Source organism: Crocodylus porosus, unplaced genomic scaffold (assembly GCF_001723895.1).
Source record: "Crocodylus porosus isolate Cpor-Errol unplaced genomic scaffold, CroPor_comp1, whole genome shotgun sequence".
Taxonomy (NCBI): Eukaryota; Metazoa; Chordata; order Crocodylia; family Crocodylidae; genus Crocodylus; species Crocodylus porosus.
The window spans coordinates 134875389-134895186 of NW_017728906.1; the positions used below are offsets into that span (position 1 = coordinate 134875389).

Below are 19798 nucleotides of genomic sequence, written 5' to 3' on the forward strand. Positions count from 1 at the left end.
ATAGAACAATAAAAACATGCTCTGTTGTTATGAAAATCTGTTGCCTGGTTGTAGAAAAATGAAGGAAAGATTTTAAAATCAACTTTAAGAAACTAAATTGTTGTTTGCTATAACACTTGGTATAGGTAACATAGATATACATTTTCTGGAGTGTGAACCTTCAAGAGGAATATTTCCTTTTTCCCAACAGAGATTTGTCCATATTTTTGCTTTATTTTTTACCAATATTGGGCCAATGGGGAGGCGGGATATCTGAAAATCTTTAGTACAAATTGACACATCTTTTTATTAAAATATTATTGCTTTTTAGGCACTGAATTTTGGAGATATGCCGAAGTACTTGTGGGAGATTTGGGTACCTGAGAAACCATGGGTGGTAAGACATCAGATCCACTGAAATAAATAAAATACATACATATATATTTATATTAACTTTTAAGTTAAATATTTTGGGTCCTGTTCCCACTGAATTCAATAGGCAAAATTCCCACAGAGGTGACTGTGTTACTGCAGTTTTACATAAGCATAATTTCGTTTATTTCAATAGCATCATTTTGATGTAAAACTGAAATAATGCAGTGATATACTAGGCCATCCATGTCAGAAGGTGAAGGATCTGCCCTGTAACATGCCTAAACCACACTTAAAAAGCTAAAATTTCTCTTTTGGCTAAAATGAGTAAAACAGTTTTGGGAAAGAATAAATGTTACTTTCTCTTTTTAGTTTGAAGGAGGTCATTGCTATGGGCCTATTTCTACCATTATTAACCCCACTGGTGAGCAGTTGCTCATTCAACTAAGATTACAGTGCTCTACCAGAGTAACTTGGTTCCTTACAGAGTAAGTAACTGTTCACTGCTGGGATTACGTGGTTCACAGCCTGGCCTGTTGAATAGTGTCCTTTCATGTCAATAATCCTAGTAAATTTTGGTGGTTCTTGGTCCATACTACTGCCTTGAAACATAAGGTGATTAGGACTGTCCTATAGCTCTGTAGTTACTCTAACATTTGGTTCAGAGGACATGGGGATTCCTTGCAGAGGGATTCATTGCATTCCTCCTGAGAAGCATTGCGCCTTTGTTGTACAAACACACAGCCTAGCCTAGCCCTTTGGCTTTCTTAGAACTACTTATAAAATTAAGTACCAGTCGATATGAGCAAAGGCAGCAGAATCCAACCATGCATGTTTTGAAGGGGACTCAGTCGTATTTGTATTAAACAAGAAAACTCCACCTAGATCATTATACATTTCACAGGTTAAGTCCTAATGTAAATTTATATTCGGTTTGCAATTTACATAGATACATAGAATTGTTTCAGTTCTTCAAACCAGAAGCTTTCAGTGAACAATTATTTCTGCTACAGCTTTGATAGTATTAGAAAGCTAAGTCTATAACTTCTGGTTGAGCTAAGTCATGCCAGGACAGGAAATCAGGGAAGAACCTTAATAAGGGCATTGTATGATTACTGCATACTTTACTTTCCAAACATCATGTTTTTTAACATGTTTGTAGGTAATGTTCTAAATAATCTGTATTGGCTGTTGAAGTCTTTATGAGCTACTGATAAATATTGAGCTGTTAACAAACCAAATGCTTATATGTGTGTATGCAATAGACTGTAATAGTTCCAATGGAAATATTATAGTACATCAAGTCAATAGTACATTTGGGGAAAAAAAATGGCCTTCATACATGTGAGAATATGAGATAGACATGATAAATCATTAAAAGTTATCCAGACAGTGATTCTAAGGCCAAATCAGTTCAGTCTTTGCAAGTTAGTCTAGGTTGCAGAGATTAAACTGAGAAACAACTGGAGAGACATTCACTTTTGATTCAGGAACTGCAACTGTGTACCTGCAGTGGCTTGGGCCAGAAGCTGGGGGGTGCTAGAACATAGTTCTCTGGCACATAGCTAGCATGGACTGTATATTTGCTTCCTCTTCCTGCTGTCTCTGAGGTCTCTGGGATTTTCAGTCCGCAATCACAGTAGCAGGACTCAGCAGGGTTACAGCTACTTTTTACATGGTTACTTGTTGCATGAGGGCTGATGGAGTAAGGTACTATTCAATATTGGTAAGTGTAACATATTCTTCTTCTTAATTGGAGGGGTGGAGGGAAGTTTGAATGTGAGGAAAGGAAATTAGAGAATGATATCTTATGTGAGCTCTGTGTGAATATCTTTGTGGACAAGGGGAGTCCAATTTATAGCATGCTAATAAAAGTGAATAAGCATAAAGTGCTTTCTGGCACTTTAGCAAGTGATGTGGCTTCATGTTAGTACTTTGTTCATATCATTACTGCTGCTTACTTTAACAGAAAGGAAAACTAGCTCTTGGAACAACTAACTCAGTCGCTATGTGTAGGAGGTGCACGGGGGTACACGTACAGCCCCTGAAAGTGCTAGCACACCCCCTGGCAGCCAGCATTCCATGCTTAGGTGATGGGCAGAGGGGGCAGTTGAGAGAGCTGGTGCCTCCCCTGAGAGCACTGGCCGGGGTGTAGGGGCACCAGGAGAAGCAATCCCTGTGGTCCCCCCATGGCGTTTCACACTGACCAGGGTGGGAGTTCCCCACAGCTGATTGCACCAACCCAGAAGTGCAAGCAGTGCGATCAATCATGCCCCCCCCCCCCCCCCCCCCCCCTGACTTGCCGCTGGGGGGGCACATGCCCCCTCGACTCAGGAGGCACCAGTTGCCCATGAACTTACTGAGGGGGTACAGTGGATTCTCCATCACTTGAAATGTATAAATCAAGGTTGGATGTCTCTCTAAAAAAACCCAACCTATAGGTCAACCAACAAAAATAATTGTGTGAATGTCCATGGGCTGAATTATGCAAAATGTCTGAGCAGACAATCAACATGTTGCCTTTGGCCTTAAAATCTGCATTTATGGAGTAAGGTGCTATGCAGTATTGGTAAGAGTGACATAGTGTGCTTCTTAATTGGAGGGGTAGTGGGTGGAGTCTGAATGTGAGGAAAGTAGTATAGAGAATAAAACCATTTGGTGACAACTGACAAAAAGTATAATTTCACTGCTTTAAGGAAGAAGGTAAGGTTTGGAGAAGTTGAATTAGGGTTACAAAGCTTAGGAATGGTTTGTAGCAGAGGCATAGATATTGGGAATGGGGTAAGATCTAAATATGAAGAGCACGAAGACTGAAGAGAATACTCCAGTTCTTTCATTGCCATTTCGTGATAATGACTTTCATGAATTCATGGTGTAGGTAAAATTATATATATATATATATATTTTCCCCCCACTATTATGTGGTGGTTCTCACAGATGTTTACAATAGGTAATGGGGACTAGGTGTTCCTGTCATAGGGTGGGGGTGGAGGAAGGGGAGGTGGGATAGAGGAGAGAAAAAGTTATAGACGTTATTGCTAAAGCAGAAATGGTAGCCAAAAAGATGGTTTGGAAAGTCCTTTATTTAAAGCTTGCACACAGGGAGAGTTTTAGTAACCTTAACAAAAATGGTAACAAATGTTCTTTCTCTTGTAGTATTAACTGTCTGTGTCTGTTAGTGCTGATAGCAGGCATTTAATTCAGATGCAATTCAGTAATGCTAGAAATCCATTGGCTTTTAATTTTTTTAAATTTGGGATATTTTATTTAATTTTTAAAGCAAACTAGTCTTTAAGGTTAGAGATGTCATTACAACAATACATATAAAGTATCAATTAAATATGAATTCAAATGGATGCCATCCAACTAGGTCTATTCCCCATCCTCGAATGCGTTCTCAGTGAAGCAGAGCAACTAAAGCTTTTTTATATAAATAAATAAATACCTATATATCTTGACTTCATTTCTCCCTAATTAGTACTGTGCAGCATACTGTTCTGATGCTTGATTCACCCCCTTGGTTCCTGCAACTTCCCTTGGGGATTTCCCAGCTGTTTTCCTCTCCTGTTGTAATTGAAATCAAACTTGTTCCAGCCTGTAATTGATAGTGAACCCAACCATTTTATGTTTGCCACAAGACAGATATACGGCAGAAACACATGAAGTGGCATATGGAAAACAAAATGCTCTACTGGGGTGAAAGTAGATCTTTTCTTGTGCCACCATATAGTTTTGTAGCACTTCTTTCATTCAATTAACATGTGTACACTTGTGTTGGTAAAATGTGAGTGTACATGTACACAGAAAGACAGAATACATAATGGATTCAGTATATATAAAATGGGCATATATATACCTTTAAGTGTGTGTCTAGATTCAGAAAGAGCTGTTCTTCAGAAAACTCTATGAGGCAAATCCCAGCCCCTGCTTTCTCTTTGCTCTGGGATATTGGAAAAAAAACCCAGAAAAACAATTTCTTCTACATTAGACAGGCTATGTTTCCTGTTTCTACTTTCATGAAGTGTCTGGTAGGTCATGTAGAAGCATAAATGAGAGCCTCATATTTTTCTTCATTCCCTTACATTGATGTGCAGTGTAGGTAAGTCAAAATCTAGCTTGATATGAAGGACTGAATAGAAACTATTTTCTTTCTTGGGTCACTACTTTTATTCTGTTGCTCCTCCAGTCATTGCTACAAGGACAGTAGTGGATAATATTAATTATGGGTAGATGAGAAGAAGGGGAGGAAATAATTCCTGAAATTGTCTTTGGATGATCAAGATGCATCACATTAATTCAATGTCTCCTCCTTCCCCATTGAAGTTGATGGGGCTCTGTGTTCACTAAGAGAAAGAAGATACAATTTTACCCAGGGTAGCCAAGCAGGTTGTAATTAGCTTGAGGTAAATCTGTAGTGATTACAAGACAACTGTAGTTTTCATATTTGCAACATGTAGAGATGAAGGCTATGGAGGAACCCAGGATTTCTGTTCAGCTGCTAACACAAGTGAAAACTACAACTATCTTTTTTTCAGGAGCATTACAATGATTTCCTATATATCAAATAACTTCAGATTTAAAAAATATTCCATAATTTCCTAGTGCAGAGGAACCCTAGGAATTTTGTCACTGAATTCAATAAATACAGATTCCTACTCTTCTGTCTACTTTTTTGAATCCCTTGATGCTTTTTTCTCACTTTACTATTATGAGACTATTTCATTATTAATGAATAAAATAGCAATGTGTCTATTTGGATCTTATCAGCATCTAAAATATAAAAGGTTGAAACCCGATGCTAGTAATTATCACTGTTCCTTATTATTTTTTAACTAATATCATTTTAATATGCATCTTCTTTTCTGTCAGAGGCTGCTTTAGATCATGTCCAGGCAAGGAGAAGAGAGGCGATGGTTTAATTCCATCCTAGTTTTCTATGATCCATATACAAAATGTGCATTTCTTCTTATACTTCCAATACAATTAATAAGCAAACAAACAGACAAACAAAAAAAATTCTCTTTAATCTCTTTATTGTAGTCTTGTTCCCTTTGTGGGCTGTAGGGCTCTGAGAAGTGCTCTGAGACATTCTTTGTGTGCAAAATCTATATAAGGGGCAGTGGGTGTTGTATAGATTTCCTCACATCTGCTTTTGAAGGCAGCACCATGTATTCCCTTCAGTACCTGCTAGCAGTCATTATCAGCAGCTCAGGGTCAGGCAGGGTAAGGATTTGGGCCCTTGGGTGCATTGAACATAACTGAGGACATAAACTAATGCTGAAAGACATGCTTTGCCTGGCTCCAGAATGTACGGGGGTTGAAGCTACTTGAAACTTGCTTCTCTGTAGTAGTATGCAGGGCTGTACTTAAAGGCCACATCCAGATCAGCAGGGGCATGTGCTTGCAGCAGCACAAATAGCAGCGGCACAAATTTGTGTCACAACTTTGTGCCTTGTCACAATAATAATAAGCCTGGCATCTTCTCCAGGATATCGAAGGGAACTAGGCAGACTTTGAGAGAGGATGCTTGTTGTCCTTCACAGGACTTGAAAAAACCCCAGTGCATCAGGCTGTTCCTCCTCCATTCCCTCAGAACTGCAGGAATCTTAAGGAGCATCCTTAAGGAACAACTGCAGGAATTGTCAGAGTATTGGAAATTGTTGGAGATATAGAACCAATATGGAAGCATATTGCCTGTCTACGGAAAGGCACCCCCAAAGCCCTTTCACTCTAGCCTCCAGAATCCCAGCTTACAGCTGGGCATGTGATGTTAAGGGGCTCGGCCTCACCTGTTCTTCTGAGAAAGCAATCCCTACTAACCCTTTAGGGGCACCAGAGAAAACTACATTAAAAAAAAAAACAACAAAAAAAACCCTCATGGGATGTTTTCTTTTAGTTGTCTCCTATTCATTTTTTGCAGATATAACCTTAGTGATACTATAAGACCACAAACAAATTCTAGGGGGCATTTAAACAATTCTTTGATACAATTTTCTCCCTGTCATGTATACAAATACGTGTATCCATAATATTTAATATAGCCGTAATGCTTTAAGTGCATATGTTAACAGTATTTCAATATTAAAACAGATTCAGTCATTTTAGAACAGCTTGGTTTTGATGTAGTATATGTTTGTGCTAGTATGCAAAGTTGGTTTTATCTTCCACTCAGTTCTTAATGAAGTGGAACATAAAGGTAGTAACACATACTAAATAAAGCAAAATAGATGTAATGATCATAAATTAATTGTTTACTATTTTTAAACGGAATTGAAGTACATATCTATGTTTTTATCATTTATGTATCTGTACAAAGTGTATGTCCCTATATGTGCATATATATGCGTGTGTGTGGATATGTAAATAACAGATGCTGTTTTTGAAGAGGCAGATTAGAATTTTTTTTTGAATAATCTGAGTGTTCTTACATACAAAAGATAAAAGGGGCATACCAAATGTTTCGTAAGGTATTGAATAATTTCCTTTGTGGCTGGGAATTTTTCTTGTTTTCAGTAGTATGCATTCCAGATGACCTACTGATACTGTTATCTTTGATTCTGACGTTAGGATGTTTAAAACTAACTTTATGTACTGTCATTATAAAACAGAGATCACTCATGTCTGGCCACTGAGATAATCAACTTTTTGCCTTTTTAGTAGAAGAAGAGCAGGTATTGCGGATGAGGTGATGTTTGTATTCAAAACACATATGCTGAGGGAGTATTTCTTTGGTAGTCTGAACAGTTTTCATGTTTCAGAGGGTTTTATGGCAGAACTGAAATTGGGAAAAACTTTCAGTGTGTCCAGTGCATAGTTGAACAGTGAGATTCACAATATCAAAATGGCATTTTTGATTCCTCCCGGACAGCTACTTTGCAAATTTAAAAAGTCTGTTTTTTATTTGAAAAATGTCAATGGCCGATAAGTATTTGCACACAAACACCAATACCTTTAATTATGTTGCATACAACTTTAATCATGTTGTGGTAGGAAATCTTGGGACTTGAGGCACTCACATCAGCAAATTAACTTTGTGTCATTGGACATGTCTACATGAGATGTTTTACTGCACAGTAGACTAATCTACTGCAAAGTGGGTATGCCTACATGTGCATTTATGCCCATTTAAATTTACTGTGCAGTAAATTACTGTGCAGTAAGTGGGAATAGGCAGGTGTCTACTAACTCTAGTCCCAAACTGCCATGTTTGCTGTGCAGTATGGACATGCACATAGATGCATGCCCATACTGAGCAGTAATTTTGGTGACTACACAGTAAATGTGCATGTGAAGACATGCTCAGGAAGGTGTCACTATCTAAACGGGTGCACAGCAGTTACCGCACAGTACATTAGTCTACTGCATGGTTGCCTACTGCCTGTGAATGCAGGTAGTAAATTAACTGTATAGTGACTAAGTTAAATATACATTAACAGCACATGTGTAGACTGCTGACTGGGAGCAATTGCAAATTGCTTTCTGTCAGTGAAGACAGCAGGGGGCAAGGAAACTCCCTTCCTCTGAGCAGCTGCTTTCCAACCCTGAGCCCCAGCCACTGGGATGTGATTGTAGGGGGGTACAGCAAAGTCACAGCCCTGCACTGAACTCCCCCACCTGAGCAAATTTGCTCCTGCCAGGAAAATTTGCTCCTGAGGGGTGCATTGTTAGACACGCTGCCAAGGAAAGCTTACTGTGCAGTATTTTACTGTGCGGTAAGTCTACTGCATATTAATAGTGCATGTAGACATACCCATTGTGTTATAACAATATGGGCTAAATCCTATTTTACTTAGTAGGACAGGGTCATGTACATCGTTGACCCTGTGTCTCTTGCTTCCCCAGAAAGTACTTTAACCATCAGGCCAAAGGCTCAGCATTGCCCAGAAAACCTCTACACTCTTTTTCCTGAAGCTGTCCCACTGATTTTGCATTAAATGCCCAAGTATCTATTGGATGAAAAAGTGACTTGCTTTAACAACAGCATCCCTTGGTGCCTGATGCTATGTTGTTTCTAACATGTTGCTACTAATGGGCATCAATTGCAATCATTATATCATTACTCTTAAACTTGCTTCCCTCTCTACCTTCTGGTTTAAGGTTCCAGCTATATGTGACCTATAGATGAGAGACAGCTTTTCTTGTAAACTTCTCATCTCCATAAAAAAAACCCCAAAAAGTACCTTATCTATCACTTATTGTTGATGAAACAAGGAGAGAGGAGCTTACATTGGTTCCTGAGATAGCTAAGTAAATGTATCTGAAGATTGACTGATATTCAAGTTTGGAGGAGATTAGTAATAAGTAAATTTAGAAAAAAAGGGGGGGGGGGGTTGCCCAGTTAAACCAAATCAGTCTTTTGTCATTCATCTCTGATGTGCATGTTGTGAGCTAGAGAATTTGCTACATAGAACAGTCTTGTAAAGAATGTACTAATCCACATCTTCCTTGAACTCCTATGTGGCTTTGGTTGTCCATACACAGAGCATATATGTGTGACTGCAGCAGTTGTAAAGCAATGCGGAGCTAAAATGAATGGGGTTGAAAAGTGTTGCCGTTATTCTAGTGTTCTCCAGCATGACAGCATATTGCAGATCACAGGGATTTATTGCAAGCTATTTCTTCAATGATCTCCACTGTAGTTTGTTCATTATGCCATTCCATTGCCAGAAACAGTAAATCTATTAACAACATACTCCCTGGTGTTTTGTGATACACTGCTCCAAAATGGGGTAAAAAATAATCCTTACGTTTTGCCCCACTAAAACCAACCCCCTGGCTACTAGTGCTAGAACTCAGATCAGAAACATTAGAAGGCTGAAAGCTGCCAAGTGTGTTTGCCAACAATTCATTTTGTGCACTTTTCAATTTAGAGAACCAGCCCTCAGTCTCAGTTTTTAATTTGGTGCTTTAGATGAAATCCTATTTGGGGAGATCAATGAGAGGTTAACCGAAGCCTAGGCAGCTGCAGTGGTTAAAAGTCGACAGCTTTGATTGGATGCCAAACTGACATCTAGGTTTTGTTTTTCTGTTTTACATTGTCTTGTTTCCCCAGCCTGCAGCCACAACACATAATACTACAGTTATCAAGCACTGGTAGCAAATATTAGTATGCTTATCACAGCATCGTTCATTACCATACATTATAATTTTACAAACCTACAAATAACAGGCAAGGAAGAAAAAAAAACAACAACAACAATGGATATTTAATGCTATTGAATTTCTGAAAATGTTCTGGCTTTCTTGCTGCAATGCCCATTGCTCTGACACCCTCCAGTGCCCCCAATTTAAATCAAGCTAGTGATTAAATCACAGTATTGTTGGAATGTAAAAGGCCACAGATGTATTTATACAACATGAAGTGATACATACAAACAAAAATTAATCACAATACTTGCTGCATACCAAATTAATGTGTGCCAAATCATGCTTTCCAATAAGTGTCCTACCTATCTGTGATAGAAATTCTGATATGCTGTTGAGGGATTGATGTTGCAGTGAAACTGAAGGATACTAAACTTCTTCATTCTATATTGGATATTTTCTCCCCAGTTCTCTCATGCAGGTGAGTGAGAGGGGATATGATAAAACATGTGTCAATCACTTTATTTACACAAAGTAACAAAGTATTTTAAAAGCATCATTGTATTCATTCAGACAATTATTAGTAATTTGACCAAAGAATCACAGTGTGTTTATGGCAGGGCTGTTGATTGGACCCCTATCACTCGAAAGTCCTAAATTGCCCAGTTCATTGAACCATACATATAAAAATATACTTGGGTCTTACACGTTAGAAACAATTGGGCAACAAGAGCAAAGTTACAGTAGTCACTGCAATCAGTGACTATTGGGCATTTTGCCATATGGCAAAGAGATATTTTTTTAGCCCAAGTCACCTGACCCAGGGACGGGTCTAAAGATAAGTTCCCTCTGAGGACATGTGCATACCTTGTTTTGTTTTTTGTTTTGTTTTGTTTTGTTTTTCTGGGGACAAATTGAAGCTAGCTGCCTCTTTCCTATTGGAATTAAACATGAGAAAGAAGTTAAGGTGTTCATGTTGCTCTGATTGAAATCAATGACAAACATCCTGTTGAGCATAAAGGCACAAGTTGCAGTCCTCTCGAAGTCCCTGGTGTTTAGTGGTACTGGTTGGAAGCCAAAGTTTTTTGGCTGGTCTTACATGAAAGAGAAGTGAACCCCTTCTGCTTCCTTTCTGGTAGATATGTGCTAAGTGATTTAACATTAAAATTGTCTTAGCATATAGTGTTTTAATAAAGAGCCATGTTATATGTTTGGAAGGATATGGAAGTCATAGTCAAAGTGGAAGATTTCACAGAGCTCAAGACGAGGAGGGTCTGTTATCTAATGTGATCATCCTGATCATCTAATATGATTTCCTGTACATTGCAGGCCATTACATTTAACTCGGATAACCTATTGGTCCCAGTGTTTTTTATTAGTCCAAAACTTTTCATTTTTTAACCAACTAAATTTTGGTGCAACAGAAAAAGAGACTTTGGTAGCAAGTGCAAACTTGCAGGAATACCAAATGGAAACTTGTCCGTCATTGCCTGAGGCTCCTGCAGCAACTAGGGAATGAAATAAATTGAAAAGCCCAAAAAGATCCCGGCAGATGAACTGGAAACCTCATGCTGCTGAGCAAGGTGAAAAGCCCCAGAAGTCCCTGCTAATTTGATCAGAGGGAAAAATTGTTTCTGATCCCAGTTCTGGTAAACAGCTACAACTTTCAGAGTGCGGGCAAGATAAATAAGCCAGATAACTCAAAGAGGATTCTTTGTACCACAGCAGGGATTTGTCCATCTGGTCCAGGATCCAGTCTTCATCTGGGGACAACTCTGATGTGTCTGAGGAAGGAGAAACAAAGACAATTTAGTCAGTTGTACATTGGCAAGAAAGTCCTTCCTTACTTTTACATGTGAGTGAATGAAACCCTGAAACAGAGGAAAGAAATGAAGAGGACAATTAATAGATTTTGTGACAGAAGGGGCTATCACAACCCTGCACACTCAGGCAATATAATTTCTTCTAGAAGATGGATTAAAGCATATCTTTCAGTAGGATCTCTAATCTCATTTTAAAGACTCCAAGCAATTCTGAATCCACCACAAACCATGGTAAACCATTCCAATATGTTTAATTAGCCTCACAGCTAGGAAAGTGTTTCTTATTTCAAGGTGAATTTGCTCAACTTCAGCTCCTGATTTTGAGTGATAATGGACTGCAGTACAGTTGTATAATACTTTGCTGTACACCACAGGAAACAGGACACATTTCAGAATAGGCTGGAAGAAATTAGTTGTCTAGAAAACATACTGCTACAGGAATTTGACAGAACTTAGGAAAGATGGATGCAGTTGTAGAAGTACCCCAAACACCAAGTGCTAAATCCACAAAAAGGCCGGCATGTCTGAAGTGCAATTTTAGCAGAAGTCACAACTTCCCCTGTGTGCAGCAGCTATTCTGGCCTCCCAGCTGCATTCTTATGCTGCTTCGTTTGGGTGCCTATGAATTGTCAGGTGCCTGTGTTTTTGCCAGAGTAGTAAATCACATGCTTAAAGTTCTGCAACTCTGATGCCTAAAAATGATGCTGCCTTGGATGAAGGAGCATTTTGGTGTCCACCTCATATGTTTAAACCCATTTAGGCAAGTGCTCTAATAGGTGCATAAAAAGTGGGCACTGGTCCCATCTTCCTACCCCTGATTTCTAAAAGAATTCTTATCTAAAGGGAAAACTTACACATCTGAATCCAGGATGGATCTGGGCTCTGAATTCCAGCCTCACATAGGCATCTAACTCAAGCTGCAGATTAGCACCCATGTCTAGGAGAAAGACACGGTACAAATGTACCTTTCCCTCTACTATTTCTGATTGGCTAGAAGACAGTAGTGCTAGTTGATATAAATCCCCTTCCTAGACAATTAACTCTCCCATTTATTGAATAAGGAAGCTTAGGATCCCGACTAATTTGTAGGATCCTAAAGCTATGTCTACCTGGCAACTCACTTGGCTTAGTAGTGGCTCTCTCACATATACAATGCCGTCTGCTAAACAGGGAGTACTAGGACTACATCTGTTTGGTACCACACGTGACCTAATACATATGGGGTGGGCCAACTCATACCATCTCTCAGTTTGATAGCCCACCTGAAGTGCTGGACAGAAGTGACTGCACTGCTACCATTTTAGGAGGAATCCCATGAGAATAATTTGGTATGTTAAGGGGTGCCAGGCACCTTAATTGTGTCACATAGAGGTAACCTTGCAACATGGATCTCTTTGTGCCTCTGGCCTTGTGTTTTTAGAAAGACTCAGAGGCATTTTAACGTATTTATCAAACTCATTAATTGTAATGGTGCTTGAACCTGCTAAAGAACTGCACTGGGAAAATTGGCAAGGAATTCTATGAGGAGCTTCTTATATTACAATGCTGAAACACCAGCATTTGTACTGAAATATTTTGTGATTAACAAAGAGCCGAAGGTTTCAGCTGATGCGAGTTCAGTTGGTTTGGCAGCTATCCTGTAAAATGATCACCCAGTGGCATACGCTTCTAAAGCCTTGACTAACAGAACTATAACTAGATTAGGCAGGGAAAAAGACATGCTGACAATTGGTATTAGTTGAAAGAGATTTTATAAACATGTTTGTTTGCTGTAGTTGGTTTAGACGGAAACAGACAATTAACCACTGGAAGCCATGTTAGAGAAATCATCTGGTGCCCGCTGATGCCAATGAAAAGGTCTCACTGATTTTATCTTAAAGGATGAAAAGCTTTAAATTGCAGAAGTATGGAGGGTTTGGGTTTTTTTCTATTATTATTAAAAGAAAAGCAATAGACATACTTCCATAGCTATAATTAATTAAAGAGCTTCAGAAAGCAGTCCCAAGCACATGTGGCTCAAGTTTTAATGATTTACAGAGAAACAATTGACATGTTAAGACAAATAAATGACCTATGCTTACAGAGGCTTTGAGACTGTATTATATCTTTATTGCAATATCCAGATAGTAAGTTTATTCTATCTAGTGAAATGCATGATCCTGACCCAATCCCAGTTAGTAAGATTGTGGCATCTAGAGGATCTGATTTCTGTCCATACAGCAAATGTAACTCCTATTAAGGTCAGTGGGAGTTTTTTATGTCCTATTTGAAGACACTCAAGATGCACCAATCAAACCTACTTACACTTCCCTATGATACTGTATTATCCTTTCCCTTACAGGTAAATGCTTATCTCCACACCCTTGATCTATTTATACTGGCCATGCTGTGTAATCCACAGACAGGGAGAGAGAACATTCTGTCTTCTATTTGATCCCTTAGGGAAAGTATAAATTAGTTTAGTTTTAAGCTAATGTTGACTCAGTCCACCCATATGTGCATATGTTTACTGCTTTAGATTTGTGAACACTTCTGCAGTAAGTGAAAGAAAGATGAACTGCTAGTTTGCCTCTGTGAAGTAAATTACTGAACCCGAGAATACTAGTATAACATCCATGGAGGCTTTACAGTGATTTTTGTGAAATGTCAAATTATGCCTGAAGACAGATAGACAGCTGTAACTCATAAGCACTGTAGGCACAGATGAATTGTAAGGCTGAGTTTCATTCTAGAATACAGCAGCTGAATTTAATACTGATATTTTTCTTTTCATTTTTATCTCCCTCTAAAGAAAAAAATAAATCAGTTTCCCAAACTTGAGTGCAAATGCCACAGGCTGGTAGTAGATTTCTCTCTATATAACATTAATATTAATTGATAAATGAATAATCTAATTGTTATCTATTACTCTAATAATAATGAAAACCAATCAGTTAATTATTTGATCAATTGTTTATGTAAAGATGCATAGAGATAAATATGTATCTTTTTATGTATTGATCCTGTCATCATATAGATATGGATAGATTAGCAGTGACATTAGCTAAACAAATACATGGTCTATTTTGGGGAAACTGAAAAAGGAATGTGTTGCTAGTTTTCACATTTTAAATTAAATCTCAGATATCAAACACAAAGAAGAAATTTTCAACAGTTTTATGAAACCAATTATATTTCTACATAAAGTTTAAACAAACAAAAGGTATGAGGCAATTTAAAGATCCTTAGGGCTGAGTTGCATTATCTTGTACATCTGAATATCTCAACTGACATTGAAATATCAGCTGGACTCTTAAATGAAATTAGTGCTGATGTCTGTTTAGGTCCCAGAAGATATCACTCTTGGAACCTCTTGTCTAAGCCCCCTTTACACGGAACAGTCATTGTGCAATTAACTGGTTAATTTGCACAATTAAAGGGAGACCAGCTACATGCCAAAGGTCCAACCAGCTATAAGTTAGACCTCAAAAATGTGTACTAATTATGTAGCTGGTAGCCATCCAACTTTAATCTGCACTATGCCCAGCAGGGGCTGGGCGTCCTGCAGCTGAGGGGACTTTCAGCTTCCATAATGCCTGACAGCTGTGGGACTCTGGGTAACAGCATCCATCAGGTGTGCTCAGCCTTGAGCAACTATGATGTCCCATCTGTGGCGGTGCTCCATGCATCCCTCCAGCTGCGAGATCACAGCAGCTGTGATCTACCAATTGCAGGAAGCATGGAGCCACCGGCAGCTGGGAGATCACAGCTGCTACCATCTCCCAACTGCAGAGAACATGGTATGCACCCCGAGGCTGAGAGATTGCTCTGATTCCCAGCTGCACATGGCCTAGAGTGCCCTTGTGGCTGGGAGCCCCTTCAGCTGAAGGGGCTCCCAGCTGCAGAAGCTTGCTTTTTGCTAGTGCAGGGCAAGCCTGGGATTGGGCCCCCACTGCACTGGCATGATGAGATCAAATGCACAATCACGCCTCCTGACATACATGTGTGGCATGGCAGGAGGTGTGATTGTGTGGCTCATTCATTAGATCCTGTCACACCTTTACCTGCACATGTCTAGGGGCCATAATATTTAAAAGGTCCAAAGAATAAATAAGTTGCGGCACTGAATCATAGATCATAGTTTACAAACCTAGGGCCATATCTTTGCATCCAGTTTCTATGTGCTTGGTACAGCTTCTAGAGAAGAAATAAGAAACGGGGCTGAAAGCCAACTTTTAATTCATTTGATCTGTGGAGTGACCATTGACCACATTTATATTAGCATACAGGAGATGCTTGATCACATAAGCAGCTTGCATTATCTTTGCCTATACAATATTCTGTATATGACTAGAAGGGTTTAATCTTTTATGCAGGAGTGTTATTTCAAGACTAAATAATATGCTGAAAATAAAAATAAGTGGCGCACATGGTAGAAATATAGATTATCCAGCATATCTGACATATGCTGGGAACTAATGAAAGTTCAAAACTGGAAGGAGCAGAAAATCTGCTCCAAATCAAACCCCAGCTTCTCAGACAACTTCTAATTGATATTAAGATAGACATATTGGGTGCCTGTGTGGATAACATGAAGCCACAACTAGTGCTTGCATAATAGTGTTTGTTATCATAGACGTTATTTATTGAGACTTGCAATTTGTCAATAATTACCTGACGTCTCTGTAATGCTTTTTTCAGCAGAATTTGGGAGCCATGCTTTAGCATAGACCCTTTAAGAATAGCAACAAAATACTGAGTTAAGAGAAGAACATATATGTATGTATATGTATATATATAGCGTAGTGCGTGTGTATGTGGACTAGCATCAGTACCGTTGCATATTTTTTGAAAATATAACTGGAATAGGAATATATTTGAGTCATCTTGAGAAAGAAGAATTATGTATCACTAGCGGAAGGTGACATAAACAGGATTAATGAGTAGATACTTTTTTCTTTTTAAGGAAAAACTTAGTTTGTGTTTTTCCATGCAAATATCATTATAGTGAAATTTTACTATGTTGCATAAATGTTCCCAAAATAAAGCACTATTGTTTCAGATATGAAAACTAGACTGGTCAAAGCAATGGAAAACAAGTTATAGGAAATAGCCCTGCTTTGTGTATGAGCAAGACCAGATGGCAGAATAGTCCATCTGTGACTTTTATTATTATGACATGTTTACAATCCAGGACATACTCTCTTCATTGGACTTAAATTTCTGTCAGCAAGTGAAAAAATAGGGAAAAAAACCTGCTGTGCGGGAGGCCCAAAGGTACACCTTGCATTGGATTCTTGCTCAGCACATTAGCTATACTTTGGGTACATTTACATGAGACACTTTACTGCTCATTAAACTAAACTAATGCATAGAAAAGCATCACTGTCTACATAAGTGTGGGCCTTACTGGTCAGTAAATTAGGCTAATATGTGATTTTCTAGTACCAAGAAATACAGGTACTAGATTAACCATGCACAGGTGCGTAGGTGTAAACGCTGACTGGGAGCAGCTTGCTGGCCCCCTGCCCATTGCCTAAGTGGAGAGTGTATGTGTTCAAGGAGTGCATCAGAACTTTCAGGGGGTGCACATGCACCCCTGTGCACCCCCTATGTGTCACCAATGCCCCAAGCCAGTGTTGCTGAGCTGGGCTGCGATTGTGAGCTCCACACAGTTGGGAGCTGTCTACCACTCTGGGACAGCTCTCCCCTGCTCCCCTGAGCCCAGGTCTGACCCACTGAGGCAACTGAATGACTCATGATGAGTTCACTGAAATAAGTCCCAGTTGCCTTAACATCCTAGTGCAGGGATCGGCAACCTCCAGCATGTGTGCTAAGCATGACACACAAGGCCATTTTTGTTGTCATGCCATAGCCAGCCCCAGCTCTGGGTAGCTGCTGGAGCCCAGGCTGCTCCCAGCAGGGCTTGCAGCATCCCAGCTGCCTGCTCAGAGCAGCCCGGGCTCCTGCCTGGCAGCAGCTACCCAAGCTTAACACATACATGTGACATGAGTTTTGCTTTTGAGATTTTGGGGTGCAGTTTCCCCCAAACATCTGATCCTCTCTCCTTGAAAATTGGCAGGCTTTGTGGCCTCAGTAAGAGCTACCATCCCTGCAGTTTTGACCCTGCTGTGACTTAACACACACGTGACATGAGTTTTACTTTCAGAACTTTGGGGTGCAGTTTCCCAGAAAACCCTGCACCCGTCCCCTTGAAACTTGGCACACATCATGTTCTCAGCAGACGCCATCCCTGCAAGTTTCATCTGAATTAGCCAAAATACAACAAAGTTATAGATATTTCATTGATTCCCCATTATACCCTATGGCTGAATCTCCAAATCTTTTCCGAATCAATCCAGAAGCTCCTAATGGATTCAGAAAGCCTAAAGCGTCTCACGATTCAATTCAGATTAATAGATTCAGCCTCCGAATCATCCAAATCATCTCTGAATCTGAATCATGATCCAAAGCTTTGCACAGCCCTGATACATGGCATCAGAGTTCAAGCCTACATTTTAAACTGTTGTCATTTTTATAGGAGTTGTGCTGCAGACTTGCAGATACCCCAGCCAGTTAGCCACATAATTTTTCTGAATCACCATTCCCAACTATCCACCTTTTTCCCTAAATGTTCAAATCAAAGGACTGTTAGCAAAAATTCTGTTAATATCCGTTACCACAACTGCTGCTAATGCAGAGGGAGCCTCTTCAAGGGCACTTTTTACACGTGTTCGAAGGGTGGGGGGCAGTGCTTTAATTAGCGCCACAACATCTCATGTATCAGCTTCCCCACACTTCAAAAATGTGGTCGGGGCACTTGAGCCAAAGCTCATTTGACAAGTTTTAGTTCAAGCACCCCACCACCATTTTGAAGCACAGGAACACTGATGCATGAGATGCAGGAGGCTGCTGGAGCATGGGGTAATTACCATGATCTGGCAGACTTGATTAATTGAGTCTGCTCCAATGTGCTGTAATTACAGTGCATTGCAGCAGCCTCTGGGCTTGTGTACAGGCACCCCAAAAGTTAGTACCTCAGTTGTGCATGCCTTGACAAGTGAAGTCAACACTTGAAACCAATCAGATGTTATTGCAATTTAATCTCCATAGCAAACTTCACCAACTGAGCCATATACTTTACACCAGGTGAAATCTAGGGGCCACAAAGTATAGCCTTGCATAGAGAATATTACATTAATCCAGCCTAGATATGATAATAAAACACAGGTTATATTCATTTGGAACAGATTTGTGTAACATTTTTTTCTTTTTTGTGTATTAGTAAAAATATCTAGATGTGTCTGATATAAGGCCCTGTCTTTTAACCGCATTGAGTTCCAAGAACATTTTTATTGCAAAATGATAGGTGTTTGCAAAACATTGATAACAACTATGTTAAGTTACAATTTACAGAAGTAAAGTCCATAAAAGGTTAAGGTTTAATAACCTCTCTGCCAAAAGAACTCACTATGTTATTAAAATGATCATAAATACATTTCTAAGAATATTTTCCCTCCATTTCCCACTTGTAGTCATACTTGAATACTGGAGTCAGGGAAAGAATAGCTAAATTTCTGAATGAACTAAACAGTCTATCAGTCTCACTAGCATTAGTGGCAGAATGACGCTGTGGGTGAGACACTTAAAGTGGAGTTGCCTAATTAGCTCCACAGTAAAGCATCACCATCTACACAAGCGGTGCTATTAAGCTGGAGTAAACTAATTAACTCCACAACTGGATAGTACTGCCCAACACAAGCACTATTCTACAGTGGAGTTATTTACTCTACTGCAATATATATGGATGGTGACTGGGGCTGGCTGGGGCATGGGGGTACTACAGTGGAGGGGCTACCTGCCAGCTAGCTCCACACTGTAGCACCCTGATATCCCAGACAGCCTATCCACAGCATGTTAAGCTGGGCAGGAGCAGCCCCAAGCTGGTACCGGAAATCCTGTTATCCATTTTTGGAGCATGGGGCACATTTTAATATTCACCACATGCAGTTTGTAGAGCCACAGAGAGGCTTGTGGCACCACAAACCACACATCCCTGCATATCTGGACATGGCCTCTGAGTGCAAGACAGGCTTTTCTTTCTTTTCTGTGTTTTTTGATTGTTTTGTTTTGAAGCAACAAAAAGGCTATAAATTATTTCCATTCATTTTTCATTTATATTATTAGTTGTTCATTCTTATAAACCTTGTGTCACAAGTGATGCAAGATGGACTCGAGGGGAATGCCTCCAGACCTCAGGTTGGGGAGGAGCATGTTAGAGAGCTTCTGGAGGGGCTGGACATGTTCAGATCAGTGGGTCCAGATGCTCTCTACCCGAGGATGTTGAAGGAGCTAGCAGGGGTTATTGCAGGGCCCTTGGCATGGCCTTACGAGCGTTCGTGGTGCTCAGGCCAGGTGCCAGATGATTGGAAGATAACTGACACGGTCCCCATCTTTAAAACAGGGAGGAGGGAGGACCCGGGCAACTATAGGCCCGTCAGTCTTACCTCAATCCTAGGGAAACTCTTTGAGAAGATCATCAAGGAGCACATCCGCGATGG

The 19798-nt window shown here is 39.7% G+C and overlaps 1 protein-coding gene and 1 long non-coding RNA gene across 5 annotated transcripts in view; one reads left to right on the plus strand and one right to left on the minus strand.

The window, feature by feature from the left end:
* The window catches only part of PCDH9 (protocadherin 9), a 975348-nt gene that overhangs the window by 396216 nt on the left and 559334 nt on the right, over positions 1-19798 (plus strand). For 2 of the 4 annotated variants that reach the window (XM_019529811.1, XM_019529813.1), the window contains exon 2: positions 311-376. The exons of the other annotated variants lie outside the window; for them this stretch is intronic. In XM_019529811.1, coding sequence (XP_019385356.1) covers positions 311-376 — 66 coding nt within the window. The remainder of the gene's footprint in view (positions 1-310; positions 377-19798) is intronic. 4 annotated transcript variants of the gene reach the window in all.
* Positions 3422-19798, minus strand: part of LOC109306462 — a 34935-nt gene continuing 18558 nt past the window's right edge. The window contains exons 2-3 of the long non-coding RNA XR_002100003.1: positions 11156-11219; positions 3422-4694 (exon numbers count right to left, since the gene is read on the minus strand). This is a non-coding gene — a long non-coding RNA (uncharacterized LOC109306462). The remainder of the gene's footprint in view (positions 4695-11155; positions 11220-19798) is intronic.